The 21,823-nt window shown below is 40.2% G+C and overlaps 1 protein-coding gene across 1 annotated transcript in view; it reads left to right on the top strand.

Annotated features, from left to right (window-relative positions):
* scn4aa (sodium channel, voltage-gated, type IV, alpha, a) overlaps positions 1-21,192 on the top strand; it is a 32,800-nt gene extending 11,608 nt beyond the window's left edge. Inside the window, exons 2-27 of the mRNA XM_013909008.1 lie at positions 3,767-4,067; positions 4,263-4,381; positions 4,462-4,551; positions 4,634-4,762; positions 5,285-5,376; positions 5,495-5,785; positions 5,894-5,957; positions 6,125-6,266; positions 6,377-6,574; positions 8,316-8,486; positions 8,675-8,804; positions 9,282-9,520; positions 9,606-9,779; positions 9,887-10,243; positions 12,443-12,925; positions 13,518-13,559; positions 13,636-13,759; positions 13,876-14,030; positions 14,145-14,318; positions 14,417-14,539; positions 15,599-15,880; positions 15,965-16,018; positions 16,252-16,389; positions 16,550-16,654; positions 16,895-17,165; positions 17,263-21,192. Coding sequence (XP_013764462.1) covers positions 3,816-4,067; positions 4,263-4,381; positions 4,462-4,551; positions 4,634-4,762; positions 5,285-5,376; positions 5,495-5,785; positions 5,894-5,957; positions 6,125-6,266; positions 6,377-6,574; positions 8,316-8,486; positions 8,675-8,804; positions 9,282-9,520; positions 9,606-9,779; positions 9,887-10,243; positions 12,443-12,925; positions 13,518-13,559; positions 13,636-13,759; positions 13,876-14,030; positions 14,145-14,318; positions 14,417-14,539; positions 15,599-15,880; positions 15,965-16,018; positions 16,252-16,389; positions 16,550-16,654; positions 16,895-17,165; positions 17,263-18,554 — 5,691 coding nt within the window. The 5' untranslated portion in view covers positions 3,767-3,815 and the 3' untranslated portion in view covers positions 18,555-21,192. The remainder of the gene's footprint in view (positions 1-3,766; positions 4,068-4,262; positions 4,382-4,461; positions 4,552-4,633; positions 4,763-5,284; positions 5,377-5,494; positions 5,786-5,893; positions 5,958-6,124; positions 6,267-6,376; positions 6,575-8,315; positions 8,487-8,674; positions 8,805-9,281; positions 9,521-9,605; positions 9,780-9,886; positions 10,244-12,442; positions 12,926-13,517; positions 13,560-13,635; positions 13,760-13,875; positions 14,031-14,144; positions 14,319-14,416; positions 14,540-15,598; positions 15,881-15,964; positions 16,019-16,251; positions 16,390-16,549; positions 16,655-16,894; positions 17,166-17,262) is intronic.
* Positions 21,193-21,823: the final 631 nt, after the last annotated feature.

Below are 21,823 nucleotides of genomic sequence, written 5' to 3'. Positions count from 1 at the left end.
CTCAAACATGGAATAACAAAAACATGAAACTCCACATACTGGGTCCAACGGACCCAGACCCGTGACACCTACTGAAAACTAAGTGATTTTAGATTATTACTTTTACTTAAGTACAGGACCTGATTATTTAAAACAGTGAACCAAATGCTTTCTTGGTGCTTAAACTCAAAATTAGACAGGATTTTATTTACGGTTTGTAAATGGTTTATTGAGGAGTAAGATATCAAGAATCTCCTTTGGCTGACACAGAATATCGCAGGCTCTTTCAGTGCTGGCTCTTTCCTGTGGGGAAACACACACTGATATTTGCAGTTTAAAAAAATGGTGACGAAACGTATTACTTACCTAACTTATGAGGGAACAACCAACTCATGAAGACTTTTTTTTGATACTGAAGGACCTAGCTCTTTTTTTTTTTCTTTAAAGGACATTTGCTGGCTTCAGCAGTTATGGAGTGATGTAACGCCATCAGGAAATTTCCCCCATAAGCCACGTAGAAACACATCCAATCTCACGATGTGTATTTTAGGGTCGCGAGCAGCGAGGCCCTCGGGGTCCAAAATGGGGGTTTTGAAACGGGATGATGAGAGAGGAAACTGGCGCTAAGAAGGGGGTGTGAAGGGATTACTGGGTAGGTGCAGATCTGCCCAACTGAAATAGCCTGGTTTTATAGGTGAATGGTCATAAATAAAGGACATGCAGACCAATTTATTGGTATTATTTCAGGGGACCACAGAGTTAGTCTGGTTTGTGTTTTGTTGTGATTAGGAGTAAAGATGGTGATAGGGTAATGAGTTTGATGAGTGATAGGGTAAAGATGGTAATGACTGAATGAAAGAACGAGAGTCTCAAATGCCATGTGGCGGGATAGTGGGTGGGTTTGGTAAGGGTGCAGACGTGGAAGCTTACTGTATATTTGGGGGCCTTGGGTTTAATAGAAGGTAAAGAGAAGAAGCGTGGTAAGATAAGTTGGCATGCTGTCCTGTTTATCGGAGGGATGTAAGGCACAGGGCAAAGACTCAGCCAGGAAGGAATGAGCAGAGTCATCGGGCTTCTGTAACACGACGCTCCGTCTTGATTGCCTGTAGCAGCTGGGCAGCCACCGTATCTGTGTGAGCGTGTGCGTGTCTTCACATGTGTGTGAATGCAGAATTTTATGTTCGAGTGAAGTGGTTCGAGCAAGTATAACTGCACGTTCACGTCTTTGATCAGTGCATCAGTCTGTTTATGCCATCATGTTGACTTATGTATGTGAACTCAAGAACCTTTTTCTTTGTACAGTCTTCTTTGCCTGTTTTGGTGATTTGGTGTTATGTAATTCCTTCTTGTGCAGCCTTATTTAAGAAAATCCAAACTTTTGGTACTTGACTTGTAGACAGTGTGTTTCTTAGATTGTATTAATTATTCTTTTCAGTTTAAGGCTCCAGTTATGCTTTGTTTTCCTCCTTGAAATTAGCATATAACTGTATATTAATATTGTTGTTCTTGGGCAAATTCCTAAGGGGAAATGTTTATTTATTCTGTAGGATGCTGATGTTATTCGTCTTATTCATTAGTCATATAGAGACATATATTTGATTTAATAAATGATCATGTCCAGCACAGTGGGAGCTAACTTTAGCTCCTGCAGACAAAAGTGATCTCCTCTGGCTGCTAAACACATCAAAGGATGTAAGCAAATGCTGCTTGGACCTGATGTGAAGCGCCTGCTAAGGTAATAAGTAATCCGATGTAGACAACTAATGTCACGGTGTCTTTAGAGTGGTGGGAAAGTCCAGGACCCTGTCCTAAGTCTGTCTAATCATTTTGCTACCATATGGTCACTTTTAACTGCTTGTGGTGCAGTGGTGGGCGAGGAGGGTGAGGTGAGGGGGCAGTGCTGGGCTGAAGATGTAAAGCAGAAGGTAGAAGGCAGAAATGAGAGATGGTGAGGTGTTTGGACACATATTAGAGCAACTAAGACCTATAATTAATTCTTTGTATTTAGGACATGTAGACAAATGCAGGGTGTGTTTGCATTTGGCTTCAGATCATCATAGGTTTATGTGCTTTTGCAAAGGTCCAGCCATTTCCTATCTTTGTCAGTAAAATGTACACAGCCTAGATATACCTTTGCTAGTTCTGGGTTGAACCCCCTTTTTGCCTTCAGAACCACCTCAGTTCTTTATGCCATGGATCCAAAGGCATGCTGAAAACCTTTCTCAGTGATTGTGGTCCAAATTGAGGCAACCACATCACACAGTTGTTGCAGATTTGTTGGCTGCTCATGCATGAATGAATCTCCTGTTTCACCATATCCCAAAGGTGCTCTGTTGGATTGAGATCTAGAGACTGAGGACGCTTTTTAGAACTCATTGTCATGTTCAAGAAACTAGTTTGAAATGATTTGAGCTCTGTGACATGGCACACTCTCCTGCTGTAAGTAGGCATCAGAGGGTGGGCAAACAGCTGGGGCAACTGTGGCTAGGGCTCAGGTGGAAGAGTTGTTTATCTACCAATTAGAAGGTTGGTGGATTGATCCCCTCTGATCCCTGAGTTGCATCCGTTGGCTTGTGAGTGAGTGAATGTTAGGTAAAAGTGCTTAGGTGTAGATAAAAGCACTGTGTACTAATGGGTGAATGAGGCATGTAATACAAAACTCCTTGAGGTCTTATTCTGAGAAGAAAGCTGCTATATAAGTACCAGTCCATCCATTTACTGTTGCTGTAAAAGATTGGACTTAGACGGCAACAATACTTTAAACAATGCTTTCCTGCCATTGAAGGGCCCAAAGTGGACCAAGAAAATATCCCCCACACTATTACACCACCACCACCACCAGCCTGAATCATTGATACAAGCCAGGATGGATCCATGCTTTCATGTCCATTGCAGCACAAATCAAGAATGCTTAGACCAGGCAGCATATTTCCAGTCTTTTATTATGCAGTTTTTTTTGTGTGAATTATAGCCTTAAGTTTTCTGTTCTTAGCTGACAGGAGTGCCACCACTGTAGCCCATCTGCTTGAAGGTTTGATATGCTATGTGTTTGGAGGTGGTGTTCTGCATGCCTTGGTTATAATGAGTTATTTGAGTTACATTTGGCACTGAGTGTATCAGCAAATGTACAACAACTCCTAATGTTTACTGGTGTATTTGGTCCATAATTGGTTTGTAAACCATCATTTTGAAGGTTATCGTAAAGTTGCAACAAGTGTTCATAAATCTTTTTTTTTAAGGTTATTACATTTATAACATGTATAACATGTTTGTAAAGTAGCAGGCAGAGAAGCAGTTTTATAAATCACAAGACTGTTAAACTACACACTGAGGTTTCAGTCAACCTTTAACCTTTAGTTATTGTTTACATCTGCATCACATTGTGGATCTGATGAGGCTGCTTGAGCTGATTGCAACCATTCAAAACTGCTTTTTAAGTTCCACCTGTATGAGTTTTAGAAGCATCCTTAAAGTGGCTCTCTGCTCAGTGACACTTAAAATAGCACTGCACAAACTGCACAGAGCAGCCGAGGAGGACAAGAAGTCAGACCCAAGAACCCAAGATGCACAACAGTCAAGACAAACAAGAGTTCACCTGGGCATCTGATGCATATTGTTAGTTAGAAAAGGCAATGTTATACGGGTTATGTAAATTTGTAAAGCTCATGTTTTGATTTGCTTTGTCTTGAAGGTTTTTGTATGTCCTATCTGCATGTGACACCTGGACCTATTTAAAAAACTATGGTTGTTTTATATTCTCTCTGTTCATTCACTGTCCTCCCACCAGCTCCTTCTAGGGAAACCCCGGCAAGGCGGTATCCCTTCGCAATGCAAAGATGGTGCTGCTGCTTCCTCCCCCAGGCACCGATGCGTTTCGCCCCTTTACTCGGGAATCACTGGCGAAGATCAAGAGGCTCGAGGAGGAAAGGAAAAAGGCAGCAGAAGTAAAGGCTGATGACGAGGAACCAGCAACCCCGAATGCTGATCTGGAGGCAGGCAAGGGTCTGCCCATGATCTTTGGGGACCCTCCACCAGAGCTGCTCAACACACCCCTGGAGGACATAGACCCCTTCTATGAAACACAGAAAGTCAGTATGAGCACACATGGAAGAAAAAGCTCTGCTGAAGCACACAAACACATTGCACACTCAGGCTCTAATAAACTCGACTGTATCTTAAAATGTGTCATTGCAGCTCCATGCAGGGTCTCTTAGAGAATTAATTGAAATGTTGTTTTTTGTGCAAAAAATTACAAACTTCATAGATAATTTTGTGTTTTTCAGACATTCATTGTGATCACCAAAGGAAACACGATCTTCAGGTTCAACGCAGAACCGGCGTGCTACATTCTGAGCCCCTTTAGTTTGGTTAGGAGAGGAGCCATCAAAATTCTCATACATTCATATCCTTTTGATTTATTGAGTGTATTTTAGTTTGAATGGTGTGACAGTATTCTTGTACGCTTCCTTAATCCTGACTTAAATTATTTAGCATGTTCATCATGATTACAATTCTATCGAATTGCGTGTTCATGACAATGAGCAACCCACCAGCATGGAGTAAAACTGTTGAGTAAGTAGCTCATCACTGATTATTCACACGTCACACCTCACACAGTAGTTTGGATAATTAATTCTGATTAATTTCTTTGTAGGTATGTCTTTACTGGTATTTATACCTTTGAGGCAACAGTTAAAGTGTTGTCTCGAGGTTTCTGTGTTGGATCTTTTACATTCCTTCGAGATCCATGGAATTGGCTGGATTTCATGGTGATCAGCATGGCGTAAGTATCTGCTTGTGTGTTTATTTAAACTATGTAGATGCATTTGGTAAATAGTTGTTAGTACTTAAATGACAGTAGGAACTCCACCCTTTTTGCTGGTGCAATATAACCACTGAAGGTTATCCAACAAAGACATTTGGTTTTAGTAAAAGATTGACTAAAACCAAATGTTTTTCCATTTGCTTCATTACATCAGAACAGTGTACCTGTCTTATTAGCTGCTAGTGTGGTTCCCTTTTTACACCTCGGCTGTAAAATTCTGATGGGGTATTGTCGTCACCTTGCCGGGAGGGTGGGCAACATAGACACCCAAGTTTGTGAATGTGATAATTCAAGAAGGAAGTCACCTAGGATTTTCAAATTACCACAGGTGTATCTATTAAAAATCGGAAACACACAAACACAGAGTACCGCTGGCCGCTGCCAATGTTTTTGTTTTATTTTTATGTTTTATGATGAGACCTCTGCTTACATCGGGTGGCACGGAAACCATTTCCTTGATATGTTTGTGCCTTTTCCCAGTTACGTCACTGAATTCGTTGACCTCGGCAATGTGTCTGCTCTGAGGACATTTCGTGTGCTTCGAGCCCTTAAAACAATTACTGTGATTCCTGGTATGCGTTCTGTTTTAATATAACACTAATAGTTTAACTCCACTCAGTACACATTATTTTTACTGGTTTTTGAGACTTCCAAATATAGACCACTCATGTATCAATTGTGTTTTGTCAGGTTTGAAAACAATTGTGGCTGCTTTGATCCAGTCAGTGAAGAAAATGGGGGACGTGATGATTCTGACAGTCTTCGCCCTTGCGGTTTTTGCACTCGTTGGTCTTCAGCTTTTTATGGGAAACCTGCGACAGAAATGTGTGCGATGGCCCATCCAAACAAATGACACCATGTTTGAAATCTTTAACGGCACCTCTTCATCCAATAACACAGTGGACTTCAACGACACCATTGGCTTAAATGATACATATACCAACAGCACCTTCAATTTCACTGAATATATTGAAAACTCAGGTATTTTTCATCTAATCTCTAAGTTTTTCATCTGTAATTTTAAATCAATATTGTCCACAGTGGTGTAAAGGTGTAGCTTTTCCAATTTCTTTTTTTGGTTGATTATAGAGAATCACTACTTTCTGGAAGGCAGCCAAGATGCTCTGATTTGTGGAAACAGCTCCGATGCTGGGTGCGTATCACCACAAAGATGCTACAGTGCCAATTTTGTCTTTTATTTGGGGTACTGGAGTTTCAGTCCAGACATGAGCCTTAACTGAAGTTTTAGAAAGGTTGCAAGTGTGATTTGGAGGCTGGGAGTCCAGATGTAGTTGGATAACTTTTCTTCTCTGCTGACAGGAAGTGCCCCGAAGGATACACATGCATGAAGGCTGGGAGGAACCCAAACTTTGGCTACACCAGCTTTGATTCTTTTGGCTGGGCCTTCCTTGCCCTCTTCAGGCTCATGACCCAGGACTACTGGGAGAACCTTTTCCAGCTGGTTGGCTCTTCTTTCATTTGCTTCATTACAGTTTATGCTTTAATTTTAAAAATGTATTGTGAAGAAATTTGTCCTTAGTCCTCGTAGCTTCTTTTCTGTTCTTAAAACAGATCATGAGGGCAGCTGGTAGGACATACATGATGTTCTTTGTAGTCGTTATCTTTTTGGGCTCCTTCTACCTCATCAATCTTATCCTGGCTGTGGTAGCCATGGCCTATGACGAACAGAATCAGGCAACTCGGCAAGAGGCCATCGAAAAAGAGGAGGAGTTCCAGCGACTACTAGAGCAAGTCAAGAATCAAGAGCAGGTAACTTGCACCGGCCTGTTACACTGAATCAGAATTAGTTCAAAAACTGATTAAAACAAATGGCAAACAAATTTGTGTTCCTTTTGCTTGATTTATTATTTTTTCCAAAAACAATCAAAAGCATTTTTGGTGCAAGTTTCAAAAACTATTATTGGCAAATAAATCAAACTTATACACAGTGACAGTATTTACGGTGTTGAACCTCCTTCTTTATACGCAGTTCTTTCTGGCACCGGATGCATTTCAAGGGATGTGATCTAGGGAGACTCTTGGTCATAGATTCAAACTATTATTTACTTTGCCTTGTGACGTGGTGCTTTTTCCTTCCTGAAAAATGCACTGATTAACACTAAATTCCTCCTGGATGACTGGAAGAGATTGGTCTTTGCCTGGATCAAATTCAAAATAAAACTGAAGATGCAAAGTGTATAAGACACAAATATGTGCCACAACAACCACTTTTAACCACAACTATTTGGATTTAGTGTCCCAGCAATCCCTGACTCATTGCCAAATTTATATTACTTTATAATAACTTCTCATGCTGTCCACGTGTTCAAACGTTTAGAGTATTATTACAGGTCAAAACTAGTCTCACCTTCAAGCCTTTTAGCCAAAATCCCAGTACTGGTTTTTGCCATCCTATGGCTCATAGTAAAAACTTTGTTTTCTTTTTTTTATTCAGTATTATCCATCCATCCTTCCACCTTCTTCTGCTTAACCGGGGCTGGGTTGCGGGGGCAGCAGCCTAAGCAGAGAAGCCCAGACCTCCCTCTCCCCAGCCACCTCCTCCAGCTTGTCCGGGGGAACACCAAGGCGTTCCCAGGCCAGCCGAGAGATATAATCTCTCCAGTGTTTCCTGGGTCTGCCCCAGGGCCTCCTCCCTGTGGGACATGCCTGGAACTCCTCAACCAGGAGGGCCCAGTAGGCATCCTTGTCAGATGCCCGAACCACCTCAGCTGGCTCCTTTCGATGTGGAAGAGCAGCGGCTCTACTCTGATCTCTTCCCTGAACTTCTCACCTTGATTCTCACCCTATCTCAAAGGGAGATGCCATCCACCCTTCGGAGGAAGCCCATTTCTGCCACTTGTATCCGCGATCTTGTTCTTTCGGTCACTACCCACAGTAGTGTAGCTTTTCCAATTTCTTTTTTTGGTTGACCATAGGTGAGAGTAGGGAATCGCTACCTTATCATGGTGTAGGGAGTTTTGTGTTCCAGGGCTCCCAGGGGCTATGTTGTCCAGGGGCTTCTGCCCCCTGGTAGGGTCTCTTATAGCAAATTGGTCCTGGGTGAGGGACCAGACAAAGAGCAATTCAGAAGACCCCTATGAGAAGAACACCTAGGGAACAGTTCACCCTGCTCGGGATAGGGTTACCAGGGCCCCACTCTGGAGCCAGGTCCGGAGAGTTTGCCCGAGGGCAAGCGTCTGGTGGCCATCTTCCTAACCCATCCTGCAGGAAGACCCATCTTTCTGCAGGACCACCTCCTGCAGGAGGCACCGTTTGGGTCGGGTGCATTGTGAGCCGGATGGTGTCCAGGAGCGGTGTCCCTGATGGACCGATCCCTGGCTACCAAGACTAGCAGATGGGACATGGAATGTCACCTATTCAGTACTAAATTATAATAAAGTAATATTTTATACTGTAAAATTACAGCCGAGCCATCTTTTAAAGGGTTTTATAAACTGTCCAATGCAATAACAAAGACATCTTACTGAATGACTTATCTTCTGCCAATCAGGCTAAGATGCTTGGAAGCCAAGGCACTCTAACCAGCAAGAACTCGCTCAGCCATCACACTGGGTCTGATTTGGCAGATGACGAACAGAGCCTTGACCGTGATGAAATTGTCAAAGATTGCAATGGGAGAATTATTCCACGTCTGATGATCAGAGCGCCTACCATGAACGAGGTAAGTTATAGTTAGTGGTGCCTGTATGAGTGTTTTTAAAAACCTTTGCCTTGTCCATCTACAATTACATACCTTGACTTATGTGTTTTGAGAAATTCTCAAACTATATTTGTAGCACTTTGGTCAACATTGTTGGATATAAAGTGCGTTTAAATAAAGACTCTATGCTAAGCTATGCTATTTTACAGTCTGCCATGGATTATGAATGCAGAGAGAAGTCACTGGGCTCCGTTCACAGCATGCTTCAACTGGATGAACCATGCATGGCAGAGAGAACTGCTAGTGCTCTGACTGTGCTCACTGCAGCTGCCATGGAAGGTACAGCACCAAACACACACAATATTGATATCACACTAACAAAATTAGGATATGTTGTTTAGCTTTGATTAATATAAGCTGAGGACACAACAACATAACCTCTATTTCGGGGTAATGTTTTTTTTTTTATACTGCGTGGAGAAATCTGGCATCTGGAAGTGTCGGGTGCCACTGGGGGTGAAGAAGAAATACACAAGGCTTAGCATTAGGTGCTCTGGTGTGAGCAATAATTCCTAAGATTATCAAGCAGTTGTTAACATTGTTCATTAATTTATCCAAGGCCGATACGGTGGAGTTGTCTTGAGCTTATCATAACGAGGCTAAATATATTGTGTGTAGCAGAGATTCCTGTCAAACATGGTGTTAAGCTAGATCTATTTCAGCACAGCTATAACCTGAAGCAACAAGACTTGGACTTTAGGTTGAAAGTTTAGGCTTAAGTGAGGTTTAATATTACCTTTTGTTTTCTGCCTCTAGAGTTGGAGGAGGCTCAGAGGCCATGCCCACCTGGCTGGTACAAATTTGCTGACCTTTTCCTGAAGTGGGACTGCTGTACCCCCTGGGTGGTCTTTAAAAAGCGGGTATACTTTGTTGTGATGGACCCTTTTGTTGACCTGGCTATCACTATCTGCATTGTGCTCAACACCCTCTTCATGGCCATGGAGCACTACCCCATGACCCCGGAGTTTGACTATATGCTGTCAGTGGGGAATCTGGTATGTGCTGCCTAACATTTTAAAATACTTTAAAGACATTGCTCAGATTTAAGGGGTGAAAAAAACATTTATCTTTTTTTAAAAGGTTTTTACAGGTATTTTCACAGCAGAAATGGTCTTCAAGCTTATTGCTATGGATCCCTACTACTACTTTCAAGTTGGCTGGAACATATTCGACAGCATCATTGTTACACTCAGTCTGGTGGAGTTGGGGCTGGCAAATGTTCAGGGTCTGTCAGTCCTCAGATCATTCCGTCTGGTGAGACACACTGATTAAATTTCTTTGCATCAGTTTAACACAGTGGAATTACCTGCTCTGCTATTACTAAATGTTTTTATTTATTTTTGTCCCATGTTTGGTGACAGCTTCGAGTTTTCAAACTGGCAAAGTCCTGGCCCACTCTCAACATGCTCATCAAGATCATCGGTAACTCAGTAGGGGCTTTAGGAAACCTGACTTTGGTGCTGGCCATCATCGTCTTCATTTTTGCTGTCGTGGGCATGCAGCTCTTTGGCAAGAACTACAACGACTGCGTGTGCAAGATCTCCTTGGACTGTGAATTGCCGCGCTGGCACATGAACGACTTCTTCCACTCATTTCTTATCGTGTTTCGCATCCTGTGTGGGGAGTGGATCGAGACTATGTGGGACTGCATGGAGGTTGCCGGAACTGGGATGTGTTTAGTTGTCTTCATGTTGGTCATGGTCATTGGAAACCTAGTGGTGAGTCCAACAACTGCATGCTATCTTCAGACTGAAGATTGAAGAAAGAAAGTCTTAGTTATTTCAGTGATCCATCTAGGAGATTGTGAAGTAAATATTTGAGTATGTTAAGGAAAAACTTGTGAAACTTTTTTTTGTTGGAGCTGGAGGAAAGAACTGTTTATGCGGATCAGCCAAAAGATTAAAACAACCTCTCTTATACCGTGCATGCCCCAGTCGTGCAGCCAAGAAAATTTTGACCCATCAGTGCAGGATCACCTGACCTCCTCACCCCTGTGGTTCGAGACTTCAGATCCTCTGTGTTCTGTGGGTTGTTGCATAGTATCCATGGATCAGGCTTGTTATGGCACCTCTCACGGGTGTTTTGAGATTTTTCATGTTCCTCAAGCTGCTCCTGAGCAGTTTTTGTTGTTTGATTGGACTCATTGCCCAACTGGGGATCTAGATGAATGACATGTGTCAGAGTGACATTTATTTCCCAGGAGATTGTTTCAGTCCAACATATACAATTTAACAGAACAGCCTTTGAACTGATTGAGTGATGAGGCTTCAGGGTTTGTAATGCTTTCTGAAGAATTCTGAGTGTCTGTAGCATGAAAACGCTGCCCCCTGACCTTTTTATCTTGGCCTCACGAAACAAGGCCATACAGACGATCACTGTCAGACATCATTTCAGCATCATATTTAATGACTAGAGCCAAATCCATTTCCTGTCAGGTTATTCATAGAAATGAAAAGGAAATGGCTCATCATCAAGGTTTGAAGTATTGTGTTAGGCACGCTGTGCCAAAATTGTTGAGGCTTCTTGGATCTTAAACTCTTACTTACCCACTGTTAAACCTGAGCATGCTTACTTAACACATGAATGTACACTTTTTTCTCTAATAATGAGGCAAATAATATACTTACAAGGTTCATGGGAGGGGGTTTCTATTTAAATCTAATGACTTAAGCTACCAAACAGTGGTTTTGACCTTGAGTATGCGCTAAGATCCGGCTCAAGTAAGTATGCTGCCACTGATGGAACAAACGCGGACAGCTGAGCGAGCACAGCTCAGGTGGCAGTGCGTCTGGGTGTAAAAGAGAAGTCATTTGATAGCAGATTGAACTCTAATTGATGTAGAGGTAATCATATTGAGCCATCAACACCACAGCATATGGAGCAGAGAAGATTTAAAGGGGACTTATTATGTTTTTATTTATTTTATGTCAAACATTACTGTTAGAATGGTGGATGATCATTCTGTGTGAGATGGGCAGCCAATTAGAATAAACTTGGCTCAGAGGGAGGGGCTTATTTTGAACTGAGAATCACGCAGAGTATTTTCTTTAGTTGAATGAGCATGAAATCACCACTAGCTTTTATGCACAGTTTTTATTAAACAAATGATAATATAACATCAGCTCAAGCTGCTGGCTGTGCCTTCAGATAAAACCAAAAGTAATGAGTTTTAAATGTTTAGATTTTTTTTTTTTAAATTTTAATCTATTTTGCAGCAAGAAATTGACTAGGTACATTTCCTATAGGCCACACTGTTCCTCTAAGACAAGGAAGAAATGTCTCACTTCATCAGGTTACCGGAACTGTACAAAGCTAATGGAATTAGCTGACAAATCACCTGAATTATATTCTAGGAGACTAGGAACATGACCCTGAAAAACACTATAACCTCTACCACAGTTTGTTTTTCCACTCATCAAAGATCATCAAATCCATTTCTGATCTTTCATTGTCGCGTTTGGTTTTTGTGCAGCTCATCCTGTCCATCAGCTTTATTTTCTTATTGACATCTCTGACACTGGAATAAGCGAGATGAGCATTCCCACTAGTCCATGTAACCATGATCTCCTGCTAAACCTGGGAAATAGAAGCCGCGAAATCAAATAACATGTTTGAGTAACTAAAGATAGCTGCATCTAAGACAGGAGGCAGACAACATAATATGTGACGTCACAGGAACAATATGGTATATGATGTCTGCTTGAGCTATTCCAAACTTTTGTGTTTGGTTCAGCAAAGTTAGTACAGTTTTACTCACTGATCACTCTGGATATAAGCTTGATCACTGTTTTGCAGTCAAGTAATGATTCCTAATTCTCACTTCTTTAGACATCACTTTGACTGTCAAATATTTATTTTCACTAAACAAAATGAACAATAAGAAGCTGTTAATTACCTTCATTACTCTTTGAACTCAGGTGCTGAACCTCTTTTTGGCCTTACTGCTCAGCTCGTTCAGTGGAGACAACCTTTCTGCAGGAGAAGATGACGGAGAGATGAACAATCTCCAGATTGCCATCGGCAGGATCACACGGTTCATCGACTGGTTTAAAGCGTTCATCATTCAAACTATCTTGCGGACTCTTGGCAGAAAGCCCAAGGAGCCTGACGAGGGCCCTGCTGATGACGTCGACCCTAAAACGGAAGGAATTGAAATGAACCATTTGGACACCAGTCAGACTTTCAAACTGGCAGATGGGATATCAGATTGCCTAGTTGAAGGCCGGCCTTCTGGATTTATTGTGGATGGAGAGTTCAGTCTTAGTGTGCCAATTGCCCAGGGAGAGTCAGACTTTGAAAATCTGGGAGAGGACGATGAGGATGATGAAGATGAAACCAGTGATTCCAATGATGATAATCACTCTGAGAGTTTAGATGAGGGACATAGCCAGCAGAATACCGTAAGAAAACTTCTTATCCAAAGTCTTATACAGTTTATTTCAAATAATTGCCATCTTGTGATCTATTATTCATCTCAAAATAAGATTTTAACAGCTCTTGACCACCAAAGATAAATTGTATTGGTTAATTCATTCATTCATTCATTCATTCATTCATTCATTCATTCATTCATTCATTCATTCACGAGTCCAACTTGACTTTTTTGTTTTCAAATTTGCAGCTAAAATTCAATTAATCAGGAAATATATATCCAGCATAAGTAAAATTCGACTTTGGCTAACAAACTGGCAACATGGCTTAAACATGTATTGGAACTTTGTATTAGGAAATTTACCAAACATTAAAATAAATCCTAACTATCATCAGAATATATATATTTTTGTAACTGTTGGAAATAAGGCAGCAAAGAAAATAATTATTCTCAAAATAAATAATGCCGGATGTTGTTCCTGACGTAACCTCAAAGGGATTTGTCTGTGCTCCCAGGATCCCCATAATGTATTTTTGGGACAATAAACTTGTGTGCTGGATGTTTCTCAAACTCCTATGAACGCTTAATAAAGTTTGTTTTCTGTTCGTCTGCTGTTTCAGGAAAATGTGAAAGATCAAATTAGTATCCCAGGAAATATCAAAGTGAGTTAACAGTATTTTCATCTGTGTGATTGCATAATGCATTTGCATCTGAACTTTAACTGTGATTCTTGTCTAGCTGATGGGTGCTCGGAATGGTGAGGATTCTTCAGTATGCAGCACAGCGGACTATCGACCACCTGAGCCTGAACCGGAAATAGAAGAGCCAGAGCCACTGGAGCCAGAGGCGTGCTTCACTGACAGTATGAACAACAATTTTATTAAATAAGCAAAACAAAAAAGACACAGAAGTCTTTTTCAGTAGCCATTCTGTAATCTGACATTATGAGGTAATCGCAAACCTTTCCACTTTTCTCAGACTGTGTGGGGCGCTGGCCATGTCTGATGGTGGACATCACCCAAGACAAAGGCAAAAAATGGTGGAACCTCCGCAAGACCTGCTTCACTATTGTGGAGCATGATTGGTTTGAAACCTTCATAATCTTTATGATCCTCCTCAGCAGTGGAGCTCTTGTGAGTGTTGTCATAACAGCAACAAATTTAGAAACGATGACCTTTTTATGATAGCGTTAAGACACTGATCCTGTCATGACACATATCTAGGTAGATAATGTTTTCTTTTGGCAGGCTTTTGAAGATATATACATAGAAAAGCGCCGAACGATCAAGATAATTCTGGAGTATGCTGACAAGATTTTCACCTACATATTTGTCATCGAGATGCTCCTTAAATGGGTTGCATATGGCTTCAAGACCTATTTCACCAATGCCTGGTGTTGGCTAGACTTTTTCATTGTAGATGTAAGTTTCACTGCTTGCCTGTATGTGATAATACATCTCCTATGCCAGAAAGGTTTTGTGATAGCACTTGAATGGGAAATGTTTTGATTCTGCTACAGATTTCCCTGATTAGTTTAGTTGCCAACTGGATGGGCTACTCTGACCTTGGGCCAATCAAATCCCTCAGAACCCTCAGAGCACTAAGGCCTCTTCGCGCACTATCAAGATTTGAAGGGATGAGGGTAAGTTATTGGCTGCTAATGCTTGTTTCATATGGAATTTGTAATACTTAATGTTAACATTATAATATTCTGAATGGTTAACACTGATTTAGAAGATGCAAACCTGTCATGTTTGATGCACTCTTGTACTAATTTGCCTGGCTTTGTCCAACTGTGTTTGTTGAATGCATGCTTAAACCACAGCTGCTGTAACAGAGGTGACTGAGGTGAGTTTCCCCGAGTCAGTTGACTAACTAATCAATGCATTCACTTGAGTAAGATTATTGTTGTAGCCCTGTGCAAAAGTCTTGAACCACCACTCATTTCTTTCTTTTCTTTTTTTCCTTTCCAAGGAGTCAGACATTCTTGTTATTTTAAAAGTGTTTTTGAGCAAGTTTTCCTTTGTTTCTGAAGATCTTTCAAAGCTTTTCTTTGGACATTAGCTGCTTTTTCATTCATTTTCGGTCAGGTTCTTGTACCCGACCTTATCTTTCCTTTTATTTTTGTTTATTTGTTTGTTAAGTCACCTAAGATTGACCTATGAATCATTCAAGTATAAAAGAGGTATCCAACTCAAAGGATCAGTATTGTGTGTCAGCAAATAACAGTTTAGCCAAGAACCAATTTTAATTGTATCTTTAAGCACTTTGTTTCTAGCAGCCGGTTGCAAAAGCACATAATGTTCCCTTTTCTTTAGCTGAGTCTATAAAAAATGACATGCAGTCTGGGATCATTTTGGTAGAGAATGAAATAAAAGTCAAGAAGCCTGGAGAACTAGACCAGAGGACTCCTTTTAGGAAACAGAATAAAACTTGCCTAAGAAAGCTCAGACTACAATATAGAAAATAGGTGGCAATGCCAAATATTGACTTGAAATCTTGTAAGGGTTCTAAAAACTCTGTTTGTGACTTACATACTGTGCTCTCATGAACATTTGCACCTTTCAATAAATTGCTCCACCTATTTCCCATCTTGCTAACAAATTATAGAGAAATGTGGGGTGCCTTTGCAAAGTACTTCAGGTCTTACAGCTGAATATCTATTGCAAAATTCTAAACAGAGTCTTGTCTTGTGGGGCAGGTGGTGGTAAACGCTCTCGTTGGAGCAATTCCCTCCATCTTCAACGTGCTACTGGTGTGTCTGATTTTTTGGCTCATCTTCAGCATCATGGGAGTTAATTTGTTTGCTGGGAAGTTCTACCGCTGTATCAACACCACATCGGAGGAGCTTTTCCCCATCACTGAAGTCAATAACCGGAGCGACTGCATGGCCATCAAAGAAGCGACACAGGAGGCCCGCTGGGTCAACATGAAAGTCAACTATGACAATGTTGGACAAGGCTACCTGTCCCTACTTCAAGTGGTGAGGTGTTTTGTGTGAGTTAAAGAAAATTAGTAGTCATATTTACTGATACATATTTTAAATAAATGTTTTCACTGACTGCAGGCAACTTTTAAAGGTTGGATGGACATCATGTATGCTGCTGTCGACTCAAGAGAGGTAATGATTTCGTGTCTTTGAAGTTCTGGTGAGCTGCATAAAGGAATCCTCATCTGGGGCAATAAACTATGGACTATGAGTCCAGTTACAATTATTTCCTTAGAAGAGCATGTATGCATTGCAACCCGACATTATAAAATATCCGATGAATCAAATGAAGAAAATCTTCCAACCTGTAACTGAGCAAATGATGATGATTAGGCATTTATTCACCTGTATTTTTTTCTACTTAGGTGGAGGAGCAACCATCCTACGAAATCAACCTCTACATGTACATGTACTTTGTCATATTCATTATCTTTGGCTCTTTCTTCACACTTAACCTCTTCATTGGGGTCATTATTGATAACTTTAGTCAGCAAAAGAAAAAGATAAGTATAAGACTTTGTTCATCTGAAATAGTGCCTGTGCAAAAGCATTGAGTGTTTTCTTTCCTATTTTCAAGTGTACAATTTTATAACTTTAAACCACATAGACTTGTGACATTATTTAAATTCCTATAATTACGTTTGAATTCTGCTTTTTCCGCACTTTGGAGATGAAGACATCTTTATGACTGATGAACAGAAAAAGTACTATGAAGCCATGAAGAAACTTGGTTCCAAGAAGCCACAGAAGCCAATTCCTCGTCCAACGGTAAGACATTATGATTATTTTAGTTTTCTGTATTAGCAATGCTTTACGTTGATCAGTCCAAGACTGGAAAACTTGCATGTATGAATGACATCATCAGAAGTAATGATGCTTCACGTCGGCATGCATAATGTGGCTATGTTCACCTTTTCTGCACACTACTTGTGTTAACAGGCCAAATGACTTTCCTGGATTTGTATTTCTGTTCCTCACTGCTCTCGATTTACTTCCTCTCCTTTACAGAACCTAATCCAGGGCATAGTGTTTGACTTCATCAGTCAACAATTCTTTGACATCTTCATTATGGTCCTCATTTGCCTCAATATGGTGTCCATGATGGTGGAAACAGATGACCAAAGTGCAGAGAAGGAGAATTTCCTCTTTAAGTTAAACGTGGCTTTCATTGTGGTCTTCACTGGAGAGTGTGTGTTGAAGGTCTTTGCCCTGCGGCAGTACTACTTCACCAATGGATGGAACATTTTTGATTTTGTCGTGGTCATCTTGTCAATAGCTGGTGGGTAATTAATGAATTAAAAGTACAGCTGTGAATTACTAATTTGGTCCAGCAGATATATTGATACATTGTTGCTTTTCTGTGTGTTTTCTTCCAGGTACAATGCTCTCAGACCTAATTGAGAAGTACTTTGTGTCACCAACTCTTTTCAGGGTGATCAGACTGGCCAGGATAGGCAGGATTCTACGTCTTATTAAAGGAGCTAAGGGCATTCGGACGCTTCTATTTGCCCTGATGATGTCCCTACCTGCTCTATTCAATATTGGTCTCCTGCTCTTCCTCAATATGTTCATCTTCTCTATATTTGGGATGTCAAATTTTGCCTATGTCAAAAAGGAGGCTGGGCTTGATGATATATTTAATTTTGAAACATTTGGAGGAAGCATTATCTGCTTGTTCCAGATTACAACATCTGCAGGCTGGGATGGACTTCTACTTCCAATGCTGAACCGGGAGCCTCCAGACTGTGATCCAGACTTTGAGCATCCTGGCACGAATGTAAAGGGCAACTGTGGAAGCCCTGGCATGGGCATGGTGTTCTTCTGCAGTTACATCATCATCTCATTCTTGGTGGTGGTCAACATGTATATTGCGATCATCTTAGAGAACTTCAATGTGGCTCAGGAGGAAAGCAGCGATCCACTCAGTGAGGACGACTTTGAGATGTTCAATGAGACATGGGAGAAATTTGACATTGATGGAACTCAGTTTATTGAGTATAGCCAGCTCTCAGATTTTTGTGATACCTTGCAGGAGCCACTGAAGGTTGCCAAACCCAACCTGTTCCAGCTGATTGAAATGGATCTCCCCTTGGTTGCTGGAGATAAGATCCACTACTTGGATGTGTTGATGGCTGTCACTCAGTTGATCTTGGGAAACACAGTGGAGATGGAAGCAATACGGAATAGCACTGAGGAAAAATTTAAGGATAGCAAAGACACCTTTGCACCAGTTGTCACAACGGTGCGCCACAAAGAAGAGCAGAGGGCCGCTGTGGTTATTCAGAGGGCTTACCGCAGCCATCTTCTGAGGCGCTGCTTATGCCATGCAGCTTTTATGCATCGATCTAAGAAGATGGGGAGAAAGAAAGAAGGTGACGATCCACCAGAAAAAAAAGGGTTGATTGCACGAAGGTTAGGGGTTCTCTATGGGAGTAATGCAGAGCTTGCTGAGGAAATGGAGCAAGCAGCTTTAGAAACTTTGGCAAGACAACAGCCCTCTAATCCTGAGGCACTGTCACATTACAGAGAGGCACGGTGCTGTCCAGAAACCCCCGTGCAAAATATTGTTGTTGTTCCTGTAGAAGTCACTAATGAGGTTTTATTGCATTCTGCCCCCAACCAACACCTCTTGACTCTACAAGCAAACCTGAGAGAGTCAGTTGTATAGTAAACTGCACAATATAATTATTTGTCTCTTCCCTCTATTCTTTTCTTTTTCTTTTTTTTTTAAACAGTGATGGAAACTGTTCTTGTTGTCGCTGATATGCTTTTTAACTAGATAAAGAAGAGTCTAACTGATGTTTCGAATGCAGTTTTTATCCCTAAACTTAAGAATCTATTCCTCTTTTTTTTCATGCTACATTTAATTTTCTTGGGTATTGAAAGTGAAACTGAAGGGTGTACTGCCAAGCAGGTTCAAAATAACAGGGTTTTTGTGTGCAAAAGTGTGCGTTAACTGCCTTGACAAAACCTACAGGTTCAGTTTTAGGGAGTTCAGTTGGTGGTGGTGGTTACCAACTTTCTCTGTTAACCCCAGTTTTCTGTTTCAGGCTCAGGGAAATTTGATGCTTTCTTCTACACAAAATAAACAAATTGCCTTGCATCAGTAGGGAGGAAAAGGAGGCAAAATCAAACAAAAATAAAAAAATGTGATGAGAAGAACACACCAGAAAACTGCTAATGTTGTAAATCCACATGTGAATATGTGTTTTACCATTCTTGTCAGTTACACTTAGGTCTGAAACTTCAAACTATATTTCATCATGATATTGATGAACGATAATGATGGAATAAACATGAAATCGTACATATACATTTCATGCATCATCAAATTAACGTGTGCTAATTCTCGTGGCAATGCGAAGCTTGGAGTTTGCGCTGTTGCAATTAGACTGGGGTATTACGCTAATAATAGTCTGTGGCTCAGCTGGTATTAAAATAATATTCTCTCAGCTCAGAATCATATTTCATTAAAAGAACTTTTGAAAACACAACACTTACAGCTAATTATACCTAACCTATCCGGGTTAAAAGAGGTTTTAGTGACACTAAAATCTCTGGTTTAAGTCTGAACATACCTTGTCGTACACCCCTCAATGTTTCCTTCATAGAAACATAAAAATTAACAAAATTGGTCAAGGGAAATTGTGACTTAATGCACAATTCAAAAATAATGAAACAGTAAGATATGATTTCTTTCAGTTTAACAGAAATACAAGATCTAATATTTATTTTAACCTTTTTTATCCAATGAAAATATGCTAGACTTTACTGTAGGCTGAAACATTATTGTGGACTAGAATCTGTTTTATGGTAAATTTTTAGTGGGAAGAAAACAAACAAACAAACAAAAAAAAAAACAGAAATAAAAACAAAGGCAAAACCTAAATTGAGATAAGCTAACAATAGCTGATTCACATTCACATCACAGGGGATGTGAACGTGAATCAGAACAGATGGATTGCAAAAACTATGATGAAAAACATGAACATAAACCAAAGCTTGAAAATAATCCTGTGACTTGAAGTCCATGATGCTAGACAAACAGATAACCCGACACTGAACAGAGAACGACAGAGGACCTAAATACACAGGATAATGATAATGAGGGAAGAGAAAACACCTGGGGATAATGAGCTGACACAATTGAATCTGAATGCAACAGGGGAAGTACAACTAAACACACTGAACATGGAACACCAGACCCTTCAAAATAAAACAGGAAACAACAGAACGTAGACAAGACAAGACAAGCTTGACAACGTGAACACAAAGACATTACAAATGACAGACTTCACAGGGGACAGGAAAAGACTCATATCAGGAGACATAGACGAAACATAAACTAAACTAAAACTCAACTAAGACAAATTAATAATACTGGAACAAGTATTATCTCAATATATAAGAAGCAAAGAAAATACAAAATAAAACAAAAAAAAAATCATAATTCATGTTATCAGAAGGTAAAGAGTATAAAAGACTAATATTAGTGTTTTATTATTAATTAGATACCAGATGACTTTCTATGGGGAATCTGTTTTGTACACAGGTAAATAAATTGCTATAAAATAGAGTCTCTGGATCTCATTGTCCCTCTCTTTCTGTGAAACTACTTATTAGTTAACAATGGGGTTAACTAAACCCACATGGTGTGGCTAATATAGTTAACATCTGTTCCTAACAGGCTCATTCAGGCAGGCCCAGTTTATATTGCACTATTTATGTCCCTCCAAGTCAAATAAGAGCAGTTAACTGCACTCCACTGAATGATTTCAATGGTTATTTCCCACTTACATACTTGTATGCATGTTTATATTTATATTTTTTGGTCCCTTCAGATATCAGATGTTCTCAAAACCTAAATCAGCCATGTTTGGCCATTTCATTGCTGGATTTCCCTTTCAGCATTCAGGTTTGAACGCTGTCTGTAAACTTACAGTGTGATGTTTTTATGTTAATGTGGCTGTATTAGAGAACTGCTAAGCACATACTTACTCGCTGTGAATTAAAAGGAAGTTTCGTCTCAGGTTAGATCACAAGATGCAAGGCACACACATTGAATGGTTGAATAAAAAAAAAGACATGTGCCACTTTCCAAAATGTAGTTAATCAGATCTTTTTACAAATTTACAAGAAAACCTGCAGTGGATCTAGTCATATAAAGATGTTAATTCTCTTGCTTTTGTCTAAGTCTTAATAGAAATTATGATGTCTTACTTTAAATATATGGTACTGTGTAAAACTTGCAGGCAGTTTTAAAAGTAATTTCATATAAACATTTTTTTTTTAAATTTAGCAATAAACTTCATTTAAAGTGCAGTAAACACAGAAAAAAATCAAATAAAATCACTCTTTGTGAATATAATTTATTTCGAGAAAGGTACCACTCCTCTTTGGTACTTCGTCATGCAGTATTATTATTATTTTTTTATTTTTTTATTTTAATTTGCACAGGTAGGTTGTCCCAAGCATCGTAAAGACTTTCCTTGACTGTTTTGTGGATTTATTTTTTCTCTTCATGCAGTTCTCGACTCACAAAATGATGTTGATATCTGATCAGATGCCCCTTTACATTCTGCACAGTACTGTATACACATGAATAACATATGCACTTTTACAGTTTTCTAGCTTGTTTTTTTTTTAACAATAGGCAATAACATGTCTATTTTCATTGAGTTTGACACTGTTCCAATGTCATCTTTGGAGAAGGTACATAAATTATCAATGTTTCCTCCACAAGGGGTCTCTCTTGTCATATCCTGCTGCTACAGCATGGTCGTTTTTCCTGTCAGGAGACTGTAACGTGACCATCCGAACTCCTATGTGAGACTGAGACACCGCTGCACCACTCAGCTATAGTGTCCTCTCATGGGACAGTCATATTCACAAGACAGTGTCCTCTTTTTGTTTACATTTCTACTGGAGGAAAAGACA

Source organism: Pundamilia nyererei, unplaced genomic scaffold (genome assembly GCF_000239375.1).
Source record: "Pundamilia nyererei isolate P.nyererei 1_Seehausen unplaced genomic scaffold, PunNye1.0 scaffold00017, whole genome shotgun sequence".
In the NCBI taxonomy this organism is placed as follows: Eukaryota; Metazoa; Chordata; class Actinopteri; order Cichliformes; family Cichlidae; genus Pundamilia; species Pundamilia nyererei.
Note: the sequence above shows the minus strand (reverse complement) of the source record. Positions and strands in the feature narration are given on the sequence as shown.